Below are 20,331 nucleotides of genomic sequence, written 5' to 3' on the forward strand. Positions count from 1 at the left end.
CAGTGTTTTTTTTTTTTTTTCATATTAAGCTATGTTTCTTCATTGAATAGTTTTGCTGTTTTTTATTTATTTAGTTAGTTATTTAACAGCACATAGTGCACACGACGAAATGTGTCCTTTGCTCTTAACCATCACCCTTAGTGAGCAGTGAATAGCCACGACAGGCGCCCAGGGAACAGTGTGTGGGAACGGTGCTTTGCTCAGTGGCACCCTGGCAGATTGGGATTCGAACCAAGCATTTACATTGCGTCTCATCTTGTTTTTGTCATGTTCATTGCTAAAGGTATTTTGTCATAAATTTCAGAGGAAAACAGCACTATTAATTGTGTGTCTAGTTATTTTGAGGGGACTGTAAATTTACTGTTTTACAAGATGTACACTACATTACATTGTATCAAAGTGTGATTTTCAGTGTTCCATGAAAAGAAATAATAAAATATTGACAAAAACTGAGATATGCTGTATATTATTTTAATAAGTACCTTGTGGTGTGTTCATGTTTTCACATTTTGGATCACATTAGGGTCTATGTTTATGTTTGAACTGAGCAAATAAAGACAATTTGAACCTTTTATCTTTGATAGAATGTCTTAAATTACTTGGGCTGTGCAGATAAAACAGATATTTTAAGCTGAACTCTGCTATTATTCTAAAGTGCATGTGGTTAGTGAAAGTGATGTGATATTGTGAAAGTGCCGCAGCACAGAACACATGACGAAATGGGACCCATCAACAGTCACAATGGGATGGGTTTTTTGGAATTTGCATTAAAATGAAGCAGCAAATTGTGATTCTATACTGTCATTTCACACTGTTATACATGTAGAACATACTTTTAATAGGCAAAAATCATATTTTGCAACTGACCCTATGTGATTGCATTCATTTAAATTCATTTGTACAAATGTACAAACAACATTAATAAACTCTATATATTATCTTTTAGATATTAAATATAAAATTATATAATGTATTTTACTATGTATCATTTTATTTGATTACTCACAGCTTCTAGTTTTACTTGGGAGTTCTGAAATTGACGAATCTGCTGCCGTTTGACGAATCTGCTTCTGTTTACATCTGCAGGAAAACCAAGTAAAACACAAAGAAGTGCACGCGCGAGTCACCCTGCTGACGTAAATGATCCGTTTTTGGAGTTTTTATGATTTTGGGTATTGGTAAGTAATTTTATTCCACATAAAATGTAATAAAATGTAGAAACGCGTGTTATTTGGACTGTTGGCGGTCTGGTGAGGGAGGATCGGGATAAATTAAACTCGCTCTACACACAGACTCGGGTCAGACTTCAAAATGTTCTTCTGACACTTTTTATTGGTTTTTAAAAAGCTTAAATGTAAGTAGTTTGTGTCCAGCGGGCTGGTGAACAGGTTTAACAGCAACAGATACAGTTATGCTAAAGTAGTTTCACGTTAGCAGCTAAATGCTCATTCAGACTGATGTCTGGGATCATTCACACTTTAAATGTGGATACTTTTTCTTTACTGTTCTTTATCAAACACATTTCCAACATCAACAATCACATTTAAATAAGAAAACACTCTGCTGTGATTGTCTGTAAAAGACTGCAGCAGCTCACATGAGCTACAAGCCTTTTTATGTGAATAGAGAGAAGCTGGAGTTGGTTGTGCTCGCTGTAAAATGAGCTGCAACTGAGGAATCTCCTGGGAATCTTTATAAAGGTGACTGTGTGTCTTTATGTAATATCAGAAATCTGCTTTGTCTATTTATGTGTGTTTTATAGGAATACTGTTAGGAATAGTATGAATGTTGTGTGTCCTACAGAAAATTTAGAATGATTATTGGTGATAAGATGATTGTTGAAATAACCTTCTGCTTCATTCCATGGTCCCAAGATGGATCCCAGTCTGTCTCTGTTACCTGCTGATCTGAGGAGTGTAGACCAGAGCAGCACACATGTTAAACCAGAAATATCACCAGATACCATCACTTCTCTGAACTGCGGTAAAATACTGGAACCAACAGGAATTGATGTGAAGAAAGAGTCGGATGATGATGAATATTCAGGTGAGTGGAGTCAAAAAAATTGGAGGGGCTATGCCAAAGATTGGCACCGTTCTCTTGTGTGGGCGGGGCTTCTCCTCATTGACCAGCAGGAATTTGAGTGACCGCTCGGTTCCCCGGAACTACTGATGGGAAGTTTGGCTCTTTACAGAGTGCCTCATATTGTCAGATTTGAATGCCTTGTTTGTTGATTAATCACGTTTGCCAAGTAAGGCTAAAATATGAGGCACTCTGTAAAGAGCCCTATCACCACGAGATACGCATGCACAACAATAACAGCCATTTGTGATCATGTATGGAATCATCCCACATAACAGAATTGTGCCCGAAGTCCATCCTAATCCTCAAGCTGCGTAAACTTAAAACAAAAAAATTCGGCCCCATCTATGTTGTCAAAATTCCTACCTCCTATTTTACGTATCAGCATTGTGTTTTTGTTTAAGATTAGGAAAGTTTTATTTCAATTTTTTTTTGCACAAATCTGATTCCATTTGGCTTGAATGCCACTAAAAGCCTGTTCAGTGTATTCTTTGTTTGTTTGCATGACCAAGACTAGTTTGCTTCTTAAATCGATTTCTAATGTGTCTTTGACTCTACATGGACGTCACTTATTTTCCCCTTTGTCTTGTGTGCGAAGTCCCGCCCTATTAGGTAACATTTACAAGGGGCTGCAGCATCAAAGATCATTAGAACGCTTTGGCCACATATGGATATTGGTACATATGATATGATATATCATATTTTACAATGTATTCAATTTTATTTGTTTGATCTCTTGATCAACATTTACATTCTGAAGAAAAGGCCGACAAGCGTACAGAGAAGAAATTGAAGAAATCAGATATCATCATACCTGTGGATTGTGTTGAAACAGTGGAAGTAACAGTGAATGATGAGAAGCAGGACTTGGATGATGTGATTCATTCAGGTGAATAGAATAAAATTTAAGCATTTCAGATAGTGATTTTTTTGCCCAGTGGCACCTCATCTTGGCGGTTTGGACCGGCAACCTTCTGATTAGGGCTGCTACAATTTTTTTTATAATAATATTAATAATTTTAATCTGTTGATTAATAGGGCAATCAGATAAAAAATATATATATAAAAAAACAAGGCATTCATTTCCAACCCTTTATTTTAAAACAGAACTGAAATCTTTAGAAAGTGCACAAACATCTAGCTTTTATAATAATAATGAAATCAAAATGAACTAACACAAAAAACATACACATGTATACTTTACATCTGCCAAATATAAAGAATAAAGTGCCACCTGAGCTGCCAGAACAAAAAGAATAAAGAACAAAATAAAACAGAAAATTTAACACACACACACACACACACACACACACACACACTCTCTCTCTCTCTCTCTCTCTCTCTCTCTCTCTCTCGTTGCCTTTGTTCAGACACTGCAAAAATGAAAAATGTGAGCATGTCCACATGCTCCTGGCTCAGACTCGCTCTTTTCTTAGAGGTGTTGATGTGGCAGGGATGCAGAAGCCTCCAGTACTGGTCCCTCCATCTCTGAAGGTAAAAGGAAGACACTCATCTAGATTCTTCTCTGTCTTGGCCCCTCGTGGTGGAATGAACTTCCCCTTGACCTCAAAACAGCTCAGTCACTGAGTACTTTCAAACGGAAGCTCAAGACCTTCCTCTTTAGAGAATGTTTAGATGAACTTGTAACCTTCTTATTATCTGACTTCTGTATAGAAACTACAACAGAGTGAATAAAAAGATTGTATTCATAGTTGGGGGTCCTAGTGAACCAGAATTGATCACTTCATCGATGGTAACTTGAAAGCACATTGTAAGTCGCTCTGGATAAGGGCGTCTGCCAAATTCCTTAAATGTAAATGTAAGTAAGAAGTGAAGTGATTCTTGTCCTGTTTAATACTGTAGCCAAACTAACCTGGAATAAGACCGACATGGATACTATCACTCAATATCATCATAGTAGCAATGATTTTATGAACTTCTTTATTGCTAATCTTCAAATAGCAGACCAACAATTAAACGCTTCAACCCTCATAAAGAGCCTGAATTAATCATCATCAAATCAATGTACTTGCATATTAGATCCACTTCCTACAAGTTTCCTTAAACAAGTAGCACCGATGTTATAATTTTTAAAAATTCCTATTCTTACAATGATTAAATCGTTGCTTAGGACCAGCCACATGCCAAGGTAGCAGCCATCAGACCTCAGATTGGGTCTACTGTACATTGAGCGCATTAAGTACAGTAGAGACACTCTTGTTTCTATTAGTATACCATGCACTTACAATTCGTAGATTTTAACTGCTTAAGATCCCAGCTGGCTGAGTGAGATCTGCACGCCTCTGCCTAGCATCCTGCTCGCCAACGTCCAGTCACTGTTGAACAAGCTCGATGACCTCAGGGCCAGGGTAAAGTTCCAGAGAGACGTCCGGGACTGCAACCTCCTTTGCTTTACCAAGACATGGCTGAACCAAGTGGCACCGGACCACGCCATCCAGCCGGCCGAGTTCTTCTCGGTTCACCGCATGGACAGGACACGGGACTCAGGGAAGTGAAGGGGAGGCGGCGTGTGTTTGATGGTAAACAACAGCTGGTGCAACAGCGTGAGCGTTGTTCCTCTTGCACGCTCCTGCTCACCCAACCTGGAACTATGGACCATCAAATGTCATCCTTTTTATCTTCCTCGGTAGTACACATCATCAGCGCTGCTTACCTCCCAACAAAAAGGGACGCTGCCCTATGCGAGCTGCATGAGTCACTCACTCAACACCAGATACAGCACCGGGACGCTGTGCTTATTGTGGCAGGGGATTAATAATACCAGCCTCAAACATGCAGCGCCAAACTTTCACCAGCACATCACTTGGCCCACCAGAGGCGAAAAGACATTGGACCACTGTTGGACCACACAACAATTAAGGACTGTTACAAGTCACAATCTTGTCCGCCATTCCGACCACGCCGCCATCTTCCTAATGCCTAAATACAAACAAAGGCTCAAACAGGAAGGTTTCAGTGGGAGATGGCACGCTGGACGGACAAATCGGGACTCACTGGATGACGCAGACTGGGAAATGTTCCGTAACAGTTCTGAAAACATCAACAAGTTTAAGGAAGCGGTTTCGAGTTTCACTAACGGAAAATACCATTCAGAAAACGATCGGCAGAACGTTTCCTAATCAGAAGCTGTGGGTGGATAAAACCATCCGCGACGCTCTGAAATCTCGCACCGCAATCTATAACACCGGGATTGCTTCCAGGTACATCATCATTTCTTCACTGGACACACTCGACCCGCTACAGTTTGCCTACCATCCCAACTGATGTACAGACATCGCCATCTACAACATTGCTGTTGCTGTACAGACATCTCCTCCACACAACACTCACCCACCTGGACATTCGGAAGGGAAATTGTTAAAATGCTTTTCATTGACTACAGTTCAGCATTTAACACGATAATCCCTTCCACACTCACCACCAAGCTGGAGCACCTGGGACTCAGCTCATCTCTCTGTCAGTGGATCTCCAACTTCCTAACTGGGAGACCACAGGCAGTAAGGATGGGCGGACATGTCTCAGCCTCCATCACCCTCAGTACTGAGGCCCCCCAGGGCTGTGTTTTGAGCCCCCTGCTGTACTCTTTGTACACCTACGACTGTACAGCCACTACAAACTCCACCACCATCATCGAGTTTGCTGACGACCGTCATGGTGGGCCTGATCTCTGACAACGACGAGACTGCCTACGTGGAGGAGGCTAGAAATCTGGTGAACTGGTGCCAGAGGAACAATCTCCACCTGAACAGCAAGACAAAGGAGTTAGTAGTGAATTTTAGTACCAAGCAGGAGAGGACCTACCAGACCCCTGTCATCAACAGGAGCTCAGTGGAGAGAGTGGACAGCTTCCGATACCTCGGTGTTAACATCATGCAGAACCTGTCATGGTCCTGTCACAGCAACATCGTGGTAAAGAAGGCCCGGCAGCGTCTTTACCACCTCAGACGCCTCAGAGACTTTAAAACTGCCCTCCAAGGTGCTCAGGAACTTCTACTCCTGCACCATAGAGAGCATCCTGACTGGAAACATCTTTTCAGCACCATGCAGGACAGGCGAGCCCTACACAGGGTGGTTCGATCAGCTGAACGCACCATCTGTACCAAGCTCCCTGACCTTCAACCAACCTACAGCAAGCGGTGCTGGACCAGGGCCGGGAAGATAGTGAAAGACCTCAGCCACCCCAACAATGGACTGTTCTCTCCGCTGTGATCAAGCGCTTCCACTTCCCTGAGAGAATGAGGAGGAGCTTCTTCCTGCAGACTATACAAGCTTTCAACAATCACATCACTTCATAGAACTCAAATACACTCCAGCACTTTCACTTTCAATCACTTTTTTACTCAATTCCCCCAGAATCCTTGCACAATTTTTTTTACTTTTAACTTTGACTTCACTCATGTGCACACCTTCCCCCTACCTCTTACACATATTTTATGTTTTATGTTAAAAACATAAAAGTGTAATATTTGTTTGCAATATTTGCATTTTGGTTCATTGTATACTTGTAATATTTGCAATACTGTGGTCTGTAGCAGTCGCTAAAAGTATTTCACTGCATATCATACCGTGTATGACTGTGTATGTGACACATAACATTTGATTTGAATTTGGACATCTTTGTGAAGACTCCGGCCAGCTGCTCTGCACAGTTCCTCAGCACACATCCAGAAACACCATTGGGACCTGCCGCCTTCCTGGGGTTGACAGCCTGGCATGAGTATCTCACTTCATGTTCCTCCACCTTAAGGGTGGGGGTGAAGTTGCTGTGAGCTGCTGCTGCTACTGCATTTGGAACAGCAGGCTCTGGTGACTCCTGCTCAAAATGTTCAAAGAAGTGGTTCAGCTCCTCTGCCATTGAGGCATCACCTTCACCTGGTCCATGACTCAGCCTGTAGTTGGTGAGGTGCTGGACTCACTCCCAAACTTGCCTGCCTGCTGTCCAGTGATGTCAATCCTCCTCCTGTAGTCCCTCTTGACCTTCCTGACTGCTCTCTTCAGGTTGTTTGCTGAAAGGGGCAGTGGTGGCTTAGCAGAAGTGGCCCCGTAACCGGGAGGTTTCCGGCTCGAATCCGAAGCGCCAAGGTGCCACTGAAGTGCCACTGAGCAAAACACCGTCCCCACACACTGCTCCCCCGGCGCCTGTCATGGCTGCCCACTGCTCACCAAGGGTGTTGGTTAAATACAGAGGACACATTTCATTGTGTCACCTTGTGCTGTGCTGCACCATATCACAATAACAATCACTTCACTTTCACTGTGACAGTGTCCACGCAGGTCTTGATGTGGCACAGTACACTGTCGGTCCAGCGTTCCAGGTCAGGTTGTTCAAAAATGTCCCAGTCTGAGTACAGTCTGACACTCGCCTATGAACCAGAAGACCCAGGTTCAAATCCCACTTACTACCATTGTGTCCCTGAGCAAGACATTTAACCCTGAGTGTCTCCAGGGGGGCTGTCCCTGTAACTACTGGTGGTTTGTGTGGCTGTTTCCGTAGCCCTGCAGCCTCGCTTTTGCTTTCTCTCTCTGCCGCCATCTTGGGACTGGCCATATACCAAGTACCATATACCAAGCATAAGAAACAGAAGGTAACCTTTCTCCTTATGATGACTTAACTGGACAAATTTCAGATCTGACCGTCTGAGCTGCTGCTCTCTGAATGGCAAAGCAGAACGGCCAAAAGGTCTCTTTACACCTATCGCCATTTCTAACCACTGCAGGACCATAGACAGGCTAGGTGAACTCATATAAATGTCAAATAATCTAACAATTTGAAATTTTCATTGACAGGGGACCTATGTTAGAACTAACTTGTAACTTTCTTACAGTCTGACTTGGTTAAGAAAACTATAACAGAGTGAATAAAATGATTAATGATTAAAATGATTAATTTATTATAGTAACATTGTCGCTCTGGATAAGCCATCTGCCAAATGCCATAAATGTAATGTGTTTTATAGATGCAGGAACAGAGGCTAACTTTTTGCAATTACAAAAGTCTGAGGTGTGTACAGGCTTTTAAAAAGGTTCAGGTCTACTCGCCTCTCTCTGACTGCAGTTTTGTGTGTGTGTTTATGGTTCTTCTTTGTCAACTGTTGGGCGTGTTTGAGCTCCTCTGGACCACTGCTTCCTTTAGGCTGTTCTGATGTTGGTTAGCTGTGCTGAGTCTGCTGTTGTCTTGTACATGTTAGCTTACTGTAAATTAAAGCACCGTCTGTACGTTTTGTTTGGTTGTGTGTCTAACATCAGACCTCCTCTTCTCCACATCTTTGTTAAGTTTCTTTAACCCCTAGGGGGACGTGACAAATTGGGGCTCCTGGTTATTTTGTCCTGGTTCTGTGTTTGTGGTCAGCTCCCCGAGTGTTTGTTGGTGTGGAATGAGTTGTGGGGTACACTGGTGGGAATTGTTGATTTGGTAAGTTCGTTTGTCTCTTGGGGACTTAGCTGTGGCAGTGCCCTCGCTGCAGAGCACCACGTTTGTTATTTTAGCCCCCCTCTTTTTTTCTTTTTTTTTTTTTATTCAAAGTCGCCTTCTAAATCCGTACCCTCCCAAGTTTGTTTTTCTTCAGGATGGTGATTCATTTGTGTTCACAATCACAGGTGTGGGTCTAGTGAAAGTGAAGAATAATAAGTTAATTTTTGACTTCATTATGAGCTGATAGGCTGTGATTGTCATTTTCTCTGTATCTTTGTCATAGATGTTAAACCAGAAAAATCATCAGATTCAATCGCATCTCTGATCGGTGGTAAAATACTGGAACCAACAGGAATTGTTGTGAAGAAGGAGTTGGATGATGAAGAATATTCAGGTGAGTGGAGTTCTGTTTCATATAAAGAACTGTATTGAAACACATCAGGCTTTTTACTATCAGGAAACCATGAATGACACTAACTACAAATGTGGCAGACATAACCATTAGCAGAAATGATGCTATGTTCAGTTTAGTTCACAGATCTTTATTTGTCCCTGAGGGGCAATTTAAAAGGCGCAGTGGAGCAGATCACACATACAATAAGTGTTACATTAGACACAACATATGAGACACAATAGCAAGTGTATGTATATTGTACTATAAACAATGATAAAATAACCATACATAACAAGCAGCAAGGTGCATAATTTTAAAAAGTGAAAAAATTAGAACCTCAAATTGAGTTGGGGGTGGGGGTTAGGAGAGTGTGAGGTGATGATGGTTATTTTGGAGGGATGTCTGGACTGCTTTGGGGACAAAGGTGACCTTCCTACTCTGTGTCCTCCAGTCGGAGGCATCAGAGGCAGCGTTTGGTAGGGAGCAACTCAAAGGCAGAGTTCAGCAGGTATGAGGGGTTTCTAATGATCTTGAGTGCCAACCTGCATGTCACCACCGTCTCCTTGGTTTAAAAATAAAAGTTCATTTCCAGAAAGTCCAATATCCACAGCATTGCTCTTGCAGACAAACTGAACAACATTTTTGTCCACTTTGATGTAATGGATGCAACTACTGAGAACTCAGATAGCCCAGTAGAGACCGCTGACCAGCTGGCAGAGGTGTTTCAGTAAGGCCCCATCCAGACAAAAATGGAGGCAGCGTTTCAGGGGACCCAGAACAGTTATTTTCTGGAACTGGTAATTTTTTCCATATGAACAGCAAAAGTTTGCCTCGATTCGCAGCATTGTTATTCAATGTTGACTCTGCCGCATGGTCCTGACAATAAGCTCAACCACTAACGGGTTTTAGAGAAAAGCATTGTCGTGTATACTGGGCCTAAGAAAGGAGTGGGACTAGAATTGTTTCTAAGTTTCCTTCCCACCCAGGGAATTCCTGGTTTGCACAACTGCTCTCTGAAAGGTCATAAAAAGGTTTAATGATCTATTGATCTTGAGTGCCAACCTGCATGTCTGTTGGTCACAGATGTGGGATCTTAGAGCACACAGTGACAGTGCTCACCTGTAGTCAAAAGGTATCCCGATGATGTGATACTTAGAGCAATCATGGTACTATTTAATTTCATTTGTGCAAACATTGTTTCTTGTGCTTCCCCACAGTGGTGGCATGGCAGGTAAGGAAGTAAACTCGCAACTAAAGATTTGCAAGTTCAAAGCCTGAACTGCCAAGGTAGCATTGAGGTATCATTAAGCAAGGTACCATGCCCACACACTGCTCCCTGGGCAGCTTTCATGGCTACGCACTAAGTTTGATGGGTTAAATACAGAGGACACATTTAGATGTTTCTCTGTATGCAGTGCTGCTGTGTATCACAATGACAAAAATGCTTTCATTTTCAATATCCAATTTATTATTCACCAATTGTGTCCAAAATAATTGCTTGTCATGTAATTTCATGAATCAAGATCAAGCATGTCTTTTAAATTGTTTGATTTTACAGATCAGGAAAGCAAAATTGCTGATCAAAGGTGTAAAGATGAAACTGAAGAAAAGCTGCACCAGTTCAACAAGTATGACAACAGTTTAAGACGAGTGAAGAACCTTCAAACACCACAGAGAAATTATTCTAAAGAGAAGCTTTATCAGTATGAAGAGTGTGGGAAGAATTTTGCAGAAGCATCACAACTTTTAAAACACAGGAGGGCACATACTGGAGAGAAGCCCTACCAGTGTGTACAATGTGGGAAAAGTTTTTCAGAAGCATCACACCTTAAAATTCACAAGAGGACACATACTGGAGAGAAGCCCTACCAGTGTGTACAATGTGGGAAAAGTTTTACACGAGCATCATACCTTAAAATTCACAATAGGACACATACTGGAGAGAAGCCCTACCAGTGTGTACAATGTGGGAAAAGTTTTACACGAGCATCATACCTTAAAAACCACAAGAGGACACATACTGGAGAAAAGCCCTACCAATGTGTGCAATGTGGGAAAAGTTTTACACGATCATCAAACCTTATTATACACAAGAGGACACATACCGGAGAGAAGTCCTACCACTGTTTACAATGTGAAAAAAGTTTTACACGAACATCAAACCTTATTATACATAAGAGGACACATACTGGAGAAAAGCCCTACCAGTGTGTACAATGTGGGATGGGTTTTTCACAAGCATCACACCTTAAAATTCACAAGAGGACACATACTGGAGAGAAGCCCTACCAATGTGTGCAATGTGGGAAAAGTTTTACACGAACATCAAACCTTATTATACATAAGAGGACACATACTGGAGAAAAGCCCTACCAGTGTGTACAATGTGGGATGGGTTTTTCACAAGCATCACACCTTAAAATTCACAAGAGGACACATACTGGAGAAAAGCCCTACCAGTGTGTACAATGTGGGAAGAGTTTTACTGATGCATCACTCCTTAAAAGACACAAGAGGACACATACTGCAAATACCTACCAGTGCTTTCTTTGCTCTAAATACTTTAGAACATTAGATCAACTCAAACATCATCAACATTTACATACTGAAGAAAAGGCCGACAAGCGTACAGAGAAGAAATCAGATATCATCACACCTGTGAATTTGGTTGAAACAGTGGAAGTAACAGTGAAGGATGAGAAGCAGGACTTGGATGATGTGATTCATTCAGGTGAGTGAAATAAAACGTAAGCATTTCAGATAGTGAGTGAATTTTTGCTCAGTGGCACTTCAGCTTGGTGGTTGCAGATTTGAACTGCCAACCTTCTGATTAGGGCTACTACTAACAATTTTTAATCTGTTGATTAATTGGTGAATCAGATAAAAAAAAATATATATCTAAAGAAAAAAACAAGAGAGGCATTTATTTCCAACCCTTTATTTAAAAACAGAACAGTGCACAAACATCTTGCTCCTTGAACTTTTATAATAATAGATCATTTTTTATTTAGTAACACAAAAAACAAATAAAGTGCCACTTGAGCTGTCTGAACAAAAAAAATAAAGAATAAAACAAATCATAAAATTTAACACACACACACTTACTCTGCCTCCCTTCCTTTGTTCAGACACTTTGCATTACCATACAAATATGAAAAATGTGAGACGTCCACATGCTCCTGGCTCAGGCTTTTCTTAGAGGCTGTGTTGCCTGCAGCAGAAAACAGCTGCTTGGATGGTGTTGATGTGGCAGGGATGCAGAAGTAAGAAGTGATTGTCTTTGTGAAATACTGAAATCAACGTACAGTCAGGTCCATAAAAATTAGGACATCGACACAATGTTAACATTTTTGGCTGTATACACCACCACAATGGATATCAAATGAAACGAACAAGATGTGCTTTAACTGCAGACTGTCAGCTTTTATTTGAGGGTATTTACATCCAAATCAGGTGAACGGTGTAGGAACAGTTTGTGCCTCCCACTTGTTAAGGGACCAAAAGTAATGGGACAGAATAAGAACCATAAATCAAACTTATACATTTCAATACTTGGTTGCAAACCCTTTGCAGTCAATTACAGCCTGAAGTCTGGAACACATAGACATCACCAGACGTTGGGTTTCATCCCTGGTGATGCTCTGCCAGGCCTCTACTGCAACAGTCTTCAGTTCCTGCTTGTTCCTGGGGCATTTTCCCTTCAGTTTTGTCTTCAGCAAGTGAAATGCATGCTCAATCGGATTCAGGTCAGGTGATTGACTTGGCCATTGCAAAACAGTCCACTTCTTTCCCTTCAGAAACTCTTTGGTTGCTTTTGCAGTATGCTTCGGGTCATTGTCCATCTGCACTGTGAAGTGCCATCCAGTGAGGCATTTGGCTGAATGTGAGCAGATAATATTGCCCGAAACACTTCAGAATTCATTGTGCTGCTTTTGTCAGCAGTCACATCATCAATAAATACAAGAGAACCAGTTCCACTGGCAGCCATACATGCCCACGCCATGACATTTCCAGCACCGTGCTTCACTGATGAGGTGGTATGCTTAGGATCATGAGCAGTTCCTTTCCGTCTCCATACTCTTCTCTTCCCATCACTCTGGTACAAGTTGATCTTGGTCTCATCTGTCCATAGGATGTTGTTCCAGAACTGTGAAGGCTTTTTAGATGTTGTTTGGCAAACTCTAATTTGGCCTTCCTGTTTTTGGGACTCACCAATGGTTTACATCTTGTGGTGAACCCTCTGTATTCACACTGGTGGAGTCTTGTCTTGATTGTTGACTGATGCAGATACACCTACCTCCTGGAGAGTGTTCTTGATCTGGCCAACTGTTGTGAAGGGTGTTTTCTTCACCAGGGAAAGGATTCTTCGGTCATCCACCGCAGTTGTTTTCCGTGGTCTTTCGGGTCTTTTAGTGTTGCTGAGCTCACCGGTGCGTTCCTTCTTTTTGAGAATGTTCCAAACTGTTGTTTTGGCCACTCCTAATGTTTTTGCTATCTTTCTGATAGGTTTCTTTTGTTTTTTCAGCCTAATGATAGCTTGCTTCACTGATAATGACAGCTCTTTGGATCTCATCTTGACAGTTGACAGCAACAGATTCCAAATGCAAATAGCACACTTGAAATGAACTCTGGACCTTTTATCTGCTCATTGTAATTGGGATAGTGAGGGAATAACACACACCTGGTCATGGAACAGCTGAAAAGCCAATTGTCCCATTACTTTTGGTCCCTTAACAAGTGGGAGGCACATGCAAACTGTTGTCTGCGGTTAAAGCACATGCTGTTCGCTTCATTTGATATCCATTGTGGTGGTGTATAGAGCCAAAAATATTAACATTGTGTCGATGTCCCAATATTTATGGACCTGACTGTATCTCTCCTCTTTAATAGACAAGAACAAAAATAAACCCAGATTCCTGTTTAATGCTGTAGCCAAACTAACCTGGAATAAGACTGACGTTGGTACTATCACTCAATATCATCATAGTAACAATTATTTTTTGAACTTCTTTATTGCTAATCTTCAAATAGCAGAGCACCAATTAGAACGCTTCAACCCTCTTAATTAAACTAATCTTATTGTTAAATCAATGTACTTGCGTATTAGATCCACTTCCTACAAGTTTCCTAAACAAGTAGCACCGATGTTATACTTTTTTTTTTAATTCCTATCCTTACAATGATTTAAATTGTCGTTTAGCACCGGCCACACACCAAGTTTGTTCAAGGTAGCAGTCATGGGACCCCAGATTAAAAAACCTCATCTTGATCGCAGTCAGCATTCGATTTATAGACCAATTCATTTAAACTCTCCTAGAGTTTTTTTTTTTTTTGTGCAGAAGGGTCAAGTGTGGGGGTGTCAACTGTAGGGTCTTTTAAAGCCCATTGAGACATGCTGTATGTGATTATAAGAAATATATATCACTTCATGTTCCTCCATCTTAAGGGTGGGGGTGAAGTTGCTGTGAGCTGCTGCTGCATTTGGAACAGCTGCCTCTGGTTACTCCAGCTCAAAACGGTCAAAGAAGTGGTTCAGCTCCTCTGCCATTGAGGCATCACCTTCAGCAGGTCCATGACTCAGCCTGTAGTTGGTGAGGTGCTGGACTCCCTCCCAAACCTGCCTGCTTTTGTTGCTGTCCAGTGATGGCAATCCTCCTCCTGTAGTCCTCTTAACCTTCCTGACGGTTCTCTTAATTTACATTTACGGCATTTATCAGATGCCCTTATCCACAGCAACTTACAATCAGTTACAGGGACAGTCCCCCTGGAGCAACTTATGGTTAAGTGTCTTGCTCAGGGACCCAATGGTAGTAAGTGGGATTTGAACCTGGGTCTTCTGGTTCATAGGCGAGTGTATAGGTTGGCACCATCCCCACACAATGCTCCCTGGGCACCTATCATGACTGCCCACTGCTCACCAAGGGTGATGGTTAAATAACAACAACCACATTTAAGATTATATATAGCCCAAAATCACATCACAGTATGTCTCAATGGGCTTTGACAGGCCCTACAGTTGACACACGCCCCCACACTTCTGCGCACAAAAAAAACTCTAGGAGGGACAAAAAAAGAACGGAAGAAACCTTGGGAATGGGATATACAGAGAGGAACCCCCTACCAGGGTACACTGAGCCTGCAGGTGGTGTCAGTGCAGGGTTTGTGATTGGCCAATAAGAGAAAAATATGTGCTACTGGTCCATTTGAAAATCCCTGAAACTTTAGTTGTTACGGTGGTGGTGGCTGTGGTGACCATCTCATGCTAAATCCTCATTTAGCAGTTGCCAGGAACCAGGATTTATCTGGTGGTCTCATCACTGGAGCCTGCCAGTAGTCTGTATGCTTGATTCAGTATGTTGAAGAAAACACACAGAAGCAGCTGCAGATGGTGGCATAGTATGACTGGTACTGAAATATGTGGTAATAGTGGTATATTGGGCCTGAGCAAGACACATAACCCTGAGTGTCTCCAGGGGGGGCTGTCCCTGTAACTTCTGATTGTAAGTCTCTCTGGATAAGGTTGTCTGATAAATGCTGTAAATGTCTTGCAGCTGAATGAAGCCAGGTTTCCATGAACACCAACATGCAGCTCTCCTTGATCATGCAGTTTGTTGCAACCTGTAGCCTCAATTAATCCATTTTGTTGACAATGGATCTGGCATTTGCGAGGATGAGGCTTTGAAGCGGTGGTATGTGCGGCTGTTTCCGCAGCCTAACTAGTTTGCTGGCCCTGCAGCCTCGCTTTTGCTTTCTCTCTCTGTCGCCATCTTGGGACGGGACCATATACCAAGTACCGTATACCAAGCATGAGAAATGGAGAAACCTTTCTCCTTATGACTTAACCGGACAAATTTCAGATCTGACCGTCTGAGCTGCCGCTCTATGAAAGGCGAAGCAGAACGGCCAAAAGCTCTCTTTACACCTATCGCCATTTCTAACCACTGCAGGACCATAGACAGGCTAGGGGAACTCATATAAATGTCAAATAATCTAACAATTTGAAATTTTCATGACAGGGGACTTATGTTAGACTAACTTGTAACTTTCTTACAGTCTGACTTGGGTAAGAAAAGTATAACCGAGTGAATAAAATGATTGTATTCATGGTTTGAATCCTAGTGAACCAGTACTGATTATTTCGTTAGGGTAACATGAAAGCTCGTAAAGACATACCATAATAGACTGGCAGCTGTAATTGCAGCAAAAGGTGGTTCTACAAAGTATTGACTCAGGAGGCTGAATAATTACACACCCCACTTTTCAGTTATTTATTTGTAAAAAATGTTTGGAATCCTGTATGATTTTCGTTCCACTTCTCAAGTGTAAGAGATAAGATCAACCTTTATTAGTCCCACAAGTGGGAAATTGCATTCGTCATGGCAGAAAGTGGATAGAAACAAAGGTAATAACAGCAAAAAATAAATATGCATATGTACACAATGTACAATCAATATCTACACATGTACAATTGGTAACTACCGTGGTGTATTTGATGTGTGTGTTTACATGCCAATGTGAGGTCTTGGTTGTACACCACTTTGTATTGTCTTTCACATGGAATTCCAATAAAATAGATTCATGTTTGTGGCTGTAATGTGGCCGAATACATTTGCAACCCACTGTAAAAGAATGGACAGGTGATGCGTGGATGGATGCTGAGGCAGTGAAACGGAGGCTAGCTTTAGGCAATTTCAATAGCAAAGTCTGACCCTGGAAAAATGACGTTAAAAAAAGTTTTAATGACTTGTAATGTGCACAGTGCACACTGGTACAGTCATGTGGGTTTTGTCTGGTTCAGGCTTTTAAAAAGCTGCACTTGTTGGGCTCAGGTCTACTCGTCTCTCTCTGACTGCAGTTTTGTGTGTGTGTTTATGGTTCCTCTTTGTTAACTGTTGGGCGTGTTTGAGCTCCTCTGGACCACTGCTTCCTTTAGGCTGATCTGATGTTGGTTAGCTGTGCTGAGTCTGTGGTTGTCTTGTACATGTTATCTTACTGTAAATCAAAGCACCGTTTGAAGACCTCCTCTTCTCCACATTCTTGTTAAGTTTCTTAAACCACTAGACTTTGGCACCATTGGGCTCCTGGTTATTTTGTCCTGGTTCTGTGTTTGCACATTTGTTGGAGTGGAACTAGTTTACATTTACATTTACAGCATTTATCAGACGCCCTTATCCAGAGCGACTTACAATCAGTAGTTACAGGGACAGTCTCCCTGGAGCAACTTAGGGTTAAGTGTCTTGTTCAGGGACACAATGGTAGTAAGCGGGATTTGAACCCGGGTCTTCTGGTTCATAGGCGAGTGTGTTACCCACTAGGCTACTACCACCCCAGGTACATTGGGGTACATTGGCGGGAATTGTAGGTCCGGTAAGTTAGTTTGTCTTTTGGGGACTTTGCTGTGGCAGTGCCCTCGCTGCAGAGCACCACGTTTGCTATTTTTTATTTTTTTAGTTCAATGTTGCCTTCTAAATCCGTACCCTCCCACGTTTGTTTTTCTTCAGGATGGTGATTCATTTGTGTTCACAATCACAGGTGTGGGTCTAGTGAAAGTGAAGAATAATAAACTTATTTTTGTCTTCATTATGAGCTGATGGGCTGTAATTGTCATGTTCTCTGTATCTTTGTCATAGATATTAAACCAGAAAAATCATCAGATTCAATCGCATCTCTGATCGGTGGTAAAATACTGGAACCAACAGGAATTCCTATGAAGAAGGGGTTAGATGATGAACAATATTCAGGTGAGTTGAGTTCTGTTTCATATAAAGAACTGTATTGAAACACATCAGGCTTTTTACTATCAGGAAACCACGAATGAAACTAACTACAAATGTGGCAGATATAAATAACCATTAGCAGTAATGATGCTCTGTTCAGTTTAGTTCACAGATCTTATTTGTCCCTGAGGGGCAATTTAAAAGGCGCAGTGGAGCAGCTCACACATACATTAAGTGATTAAATAACCATACATAACAGAAGCAGCAAGGTGCATAATTTAAAAAAGTGAAAAAATGAGAACTTCAAATCTGAGTTGGGGGTGGGGTTTGGGTGAGTGTGAGGTGATAGTGGTTGATTTGGAGGGATGTCAGGACAGCTTTGGGAACAAAGGTGACCTTCCTCCTCTGTGTCCTCTAGTCGGTCCAGTGAGGGGTCTCTAATAATCTTGAGTGCAAACCTGCATGTCTGCTGGTCACAGAAGTGGGATCTCACAGGCAGTCCAATAATCTTAGAGCACACAGTGACAGTGCTCTATCCGGTTTCTGGTGGAATGGAACCAGCAGATGATTGAGAATGATATGACACTCTCGTAGTTAAAAGTCAGTAAAAGTCAGAGTCTTTTCTGACTCCAAAGAAATTAAGTTTCTGCTTCTGAAGTAGGTTTTGCTGCTGCTGACACTATCTGAGAATGTCCTCTGTGTTGGAGGAGAACTTCAGCAAGGTCCTTCCCATCCAGGGAAATTCTTAGTTTGCACAACTGCTCTCTGAAAGGTCATAAAAGGTTTAAATAAATATATATTATAATATATATTCATGCACTTCCACACTTTTTCAAACTTTTTATTCAAGTGGCATTATATTAAAAAACTGAACAACTATAGTTATGGTGCGTTCGGGTTTTATTGTCTTATTGTTCTTTTAGTCACAGGGTACAATCTTGTGTGGCAGTGAAATCCACTGAACTAATTTTAAGATTATCAACACCTTATTTATGTATTTATTTATAAGACTATTTTGGAGAACGAATGAACCTGATATAAGCAAGTACACCCAAAATTATATATATTGTATAGATCATCCAAGCTGTCCTCCCCATATGGAATCTTTCCAAGAATTATTAGATTTGTGAAAATAATTTGGCACACCTGTAGTCAAAAGGTATCCCAATGATCTGATACTTAGAGCAATCATGTTACTATTTAATTTCATTTGTGCAAACATTATGTCTTGTGCTTCCGCACAGTGGTGGCATGGCAGGTAAGGATGTAAACTCGCAACCGAAGGTTTGCAAGTTCAAAGCCTGAACTGCCAAGGTTGCATTGAGGTATCATTATGCAAGGTACCCTGCCCACACACTGCTCCCTGGGCAGCTTTCATGGCTACGCACTAAGTGTGATGGGTTAAAAGCAGAGGACACATTTAGTTGTTACACTGTATGCAGTGCTGCTATTACAATGACAAAAATGCTTTCATGTTCAATATCCAATTTATTATTCACCAATTGTGTCCAAAACCCTTGCTTGTCATGTAATGTCATGTAATTTCATGGACCAAGTTCAAGTGTCTTTAAATTGTTTGATTTTACAGATCAGGAAAGCAAATTTGCTGATAAAAGGTATGAAGAGGAAACTAAAGAAAAGCTGCACCAGTTCAACAAGTTTGACAACAGTTTAAGACGAGTGAAGATTCTTCAAAAACGACAGAGAAATTATTCTAAAGAGAAGCTTTACCAGTGTGAAGAGTGTGGGAAGAGTTTTACACAAGCAGGAATCCTTAAAAAACACAAGAGGACACATACTGGAGAGAAACCCTACCAGTGTGTACAATGTGGGAAAAGTTTTACACGAGCATCAGATCTTAAAATTCACAAGATAGCACATACTGGAGAAAAGCCCTACCAGTGTGTACAATGTGGGAAAAGTTTTACACGAGCATCATACCTTAAAATTCACAAGATAACACATACTGGAGAAAAACCCTACCAGTGTGTGCAATGTGGCACAAGTTTTTTACAAGCATCTCACCTTAAAATTCACAAGTGGACACATACTGGAGAGAAGCCCTACCAGTGTGTACAATGTGGGAAAAGTTTTACACGAGCATCATACCTTAAAATTCACAAGATAACACATACTGGAGAAAGGCCCTACCAGTGTTTACAATGTGGGAAAAGTTTTACACGAGCATCATACCTTAAAATGCACAAGATAACACATACTGGAGAAAAGCCCTACCAGTGTTTACAATGTGGGAAGAGTTGTTTACGTGCATCACACCTTAAAATTCACAAGAGGACACATACTGGAGAGAAGCCCTACCAATGTGTACAATGTGGGAAAAGTTTTACACGAGCATCATACCTTAAAATTCACAAGATGACACATACTGGAGAAAAGCCCTATCAGTGTGTACAATGTGGGAAAAGTTTTACACGAGCGTCAGACCTTAAAATACACAAGAGAACACATACTGGAGAAAGGCCCTACCAGTGTGTGCAATGCGGCATGAGTTGTTTACATGCATCAAATCTTAAAAGACACAAGAGGACACATACTGCAAATACCTACAAGTGCACTCTTTGCTCTAAATACTTTAGAACATTAGATCAACTCAAACATCACCAACATTTACATACTGAAGAAAAGGCCGACAAGCGTACAGAGAAGAAATTGAAGAAATCAGATATCATCACACCTGTGGATTG

The 20,331-nt window shown here is 41.4% G+C and overlaps 2 protein-coding genes across 2 annotated transcripts in view; one reads left to right on the forward strand and one right to left on the reverse strand.

Moving 5' to 3' along the window:
- The window catches only part of LOC114785464 (zinc finger protein 493-like), a 478,845-nt gene that overhangs the window by 295,841 nt on the left and 162,673 nt on the right, over nt 1-20,331 (reverse strand). The window lies entirely within an intron of this gene.
- Nucleotides 1,992-20,329, forward strand: LOC114787048 (zinc finger protein 431-like; the record flags this gene model as incomplete). The annotated part of the gene is made up of 6 exons (XM_028974788.1): nt 1,992-2,046; nt 8,799-8,909; nt 10,468-11,640; nt 17,540-17,650; nt 19,215-20,280; nt 20,323-20,329. Coding segments are annotated over 6 exons (2,523 nt in total), but the record flags the coding sequence as incomplete, so codon positions are not given.

The sequence above is a fragment of the Denticeps clupeoides genome, chromosome 3, assembly GCF_900700375.1.
Source record: "Denticeps clupeoides chromosome 3, fDenClu1.1, whole genome shotgun sequence".
Taxonomy (NCBI): domain Eukaryota; kingdom Metazoa; phylum Chordata; class Actinopteri; order Clupeiformes; family Denticipitidae; genus Denticeps; species Denticeps clupeoides.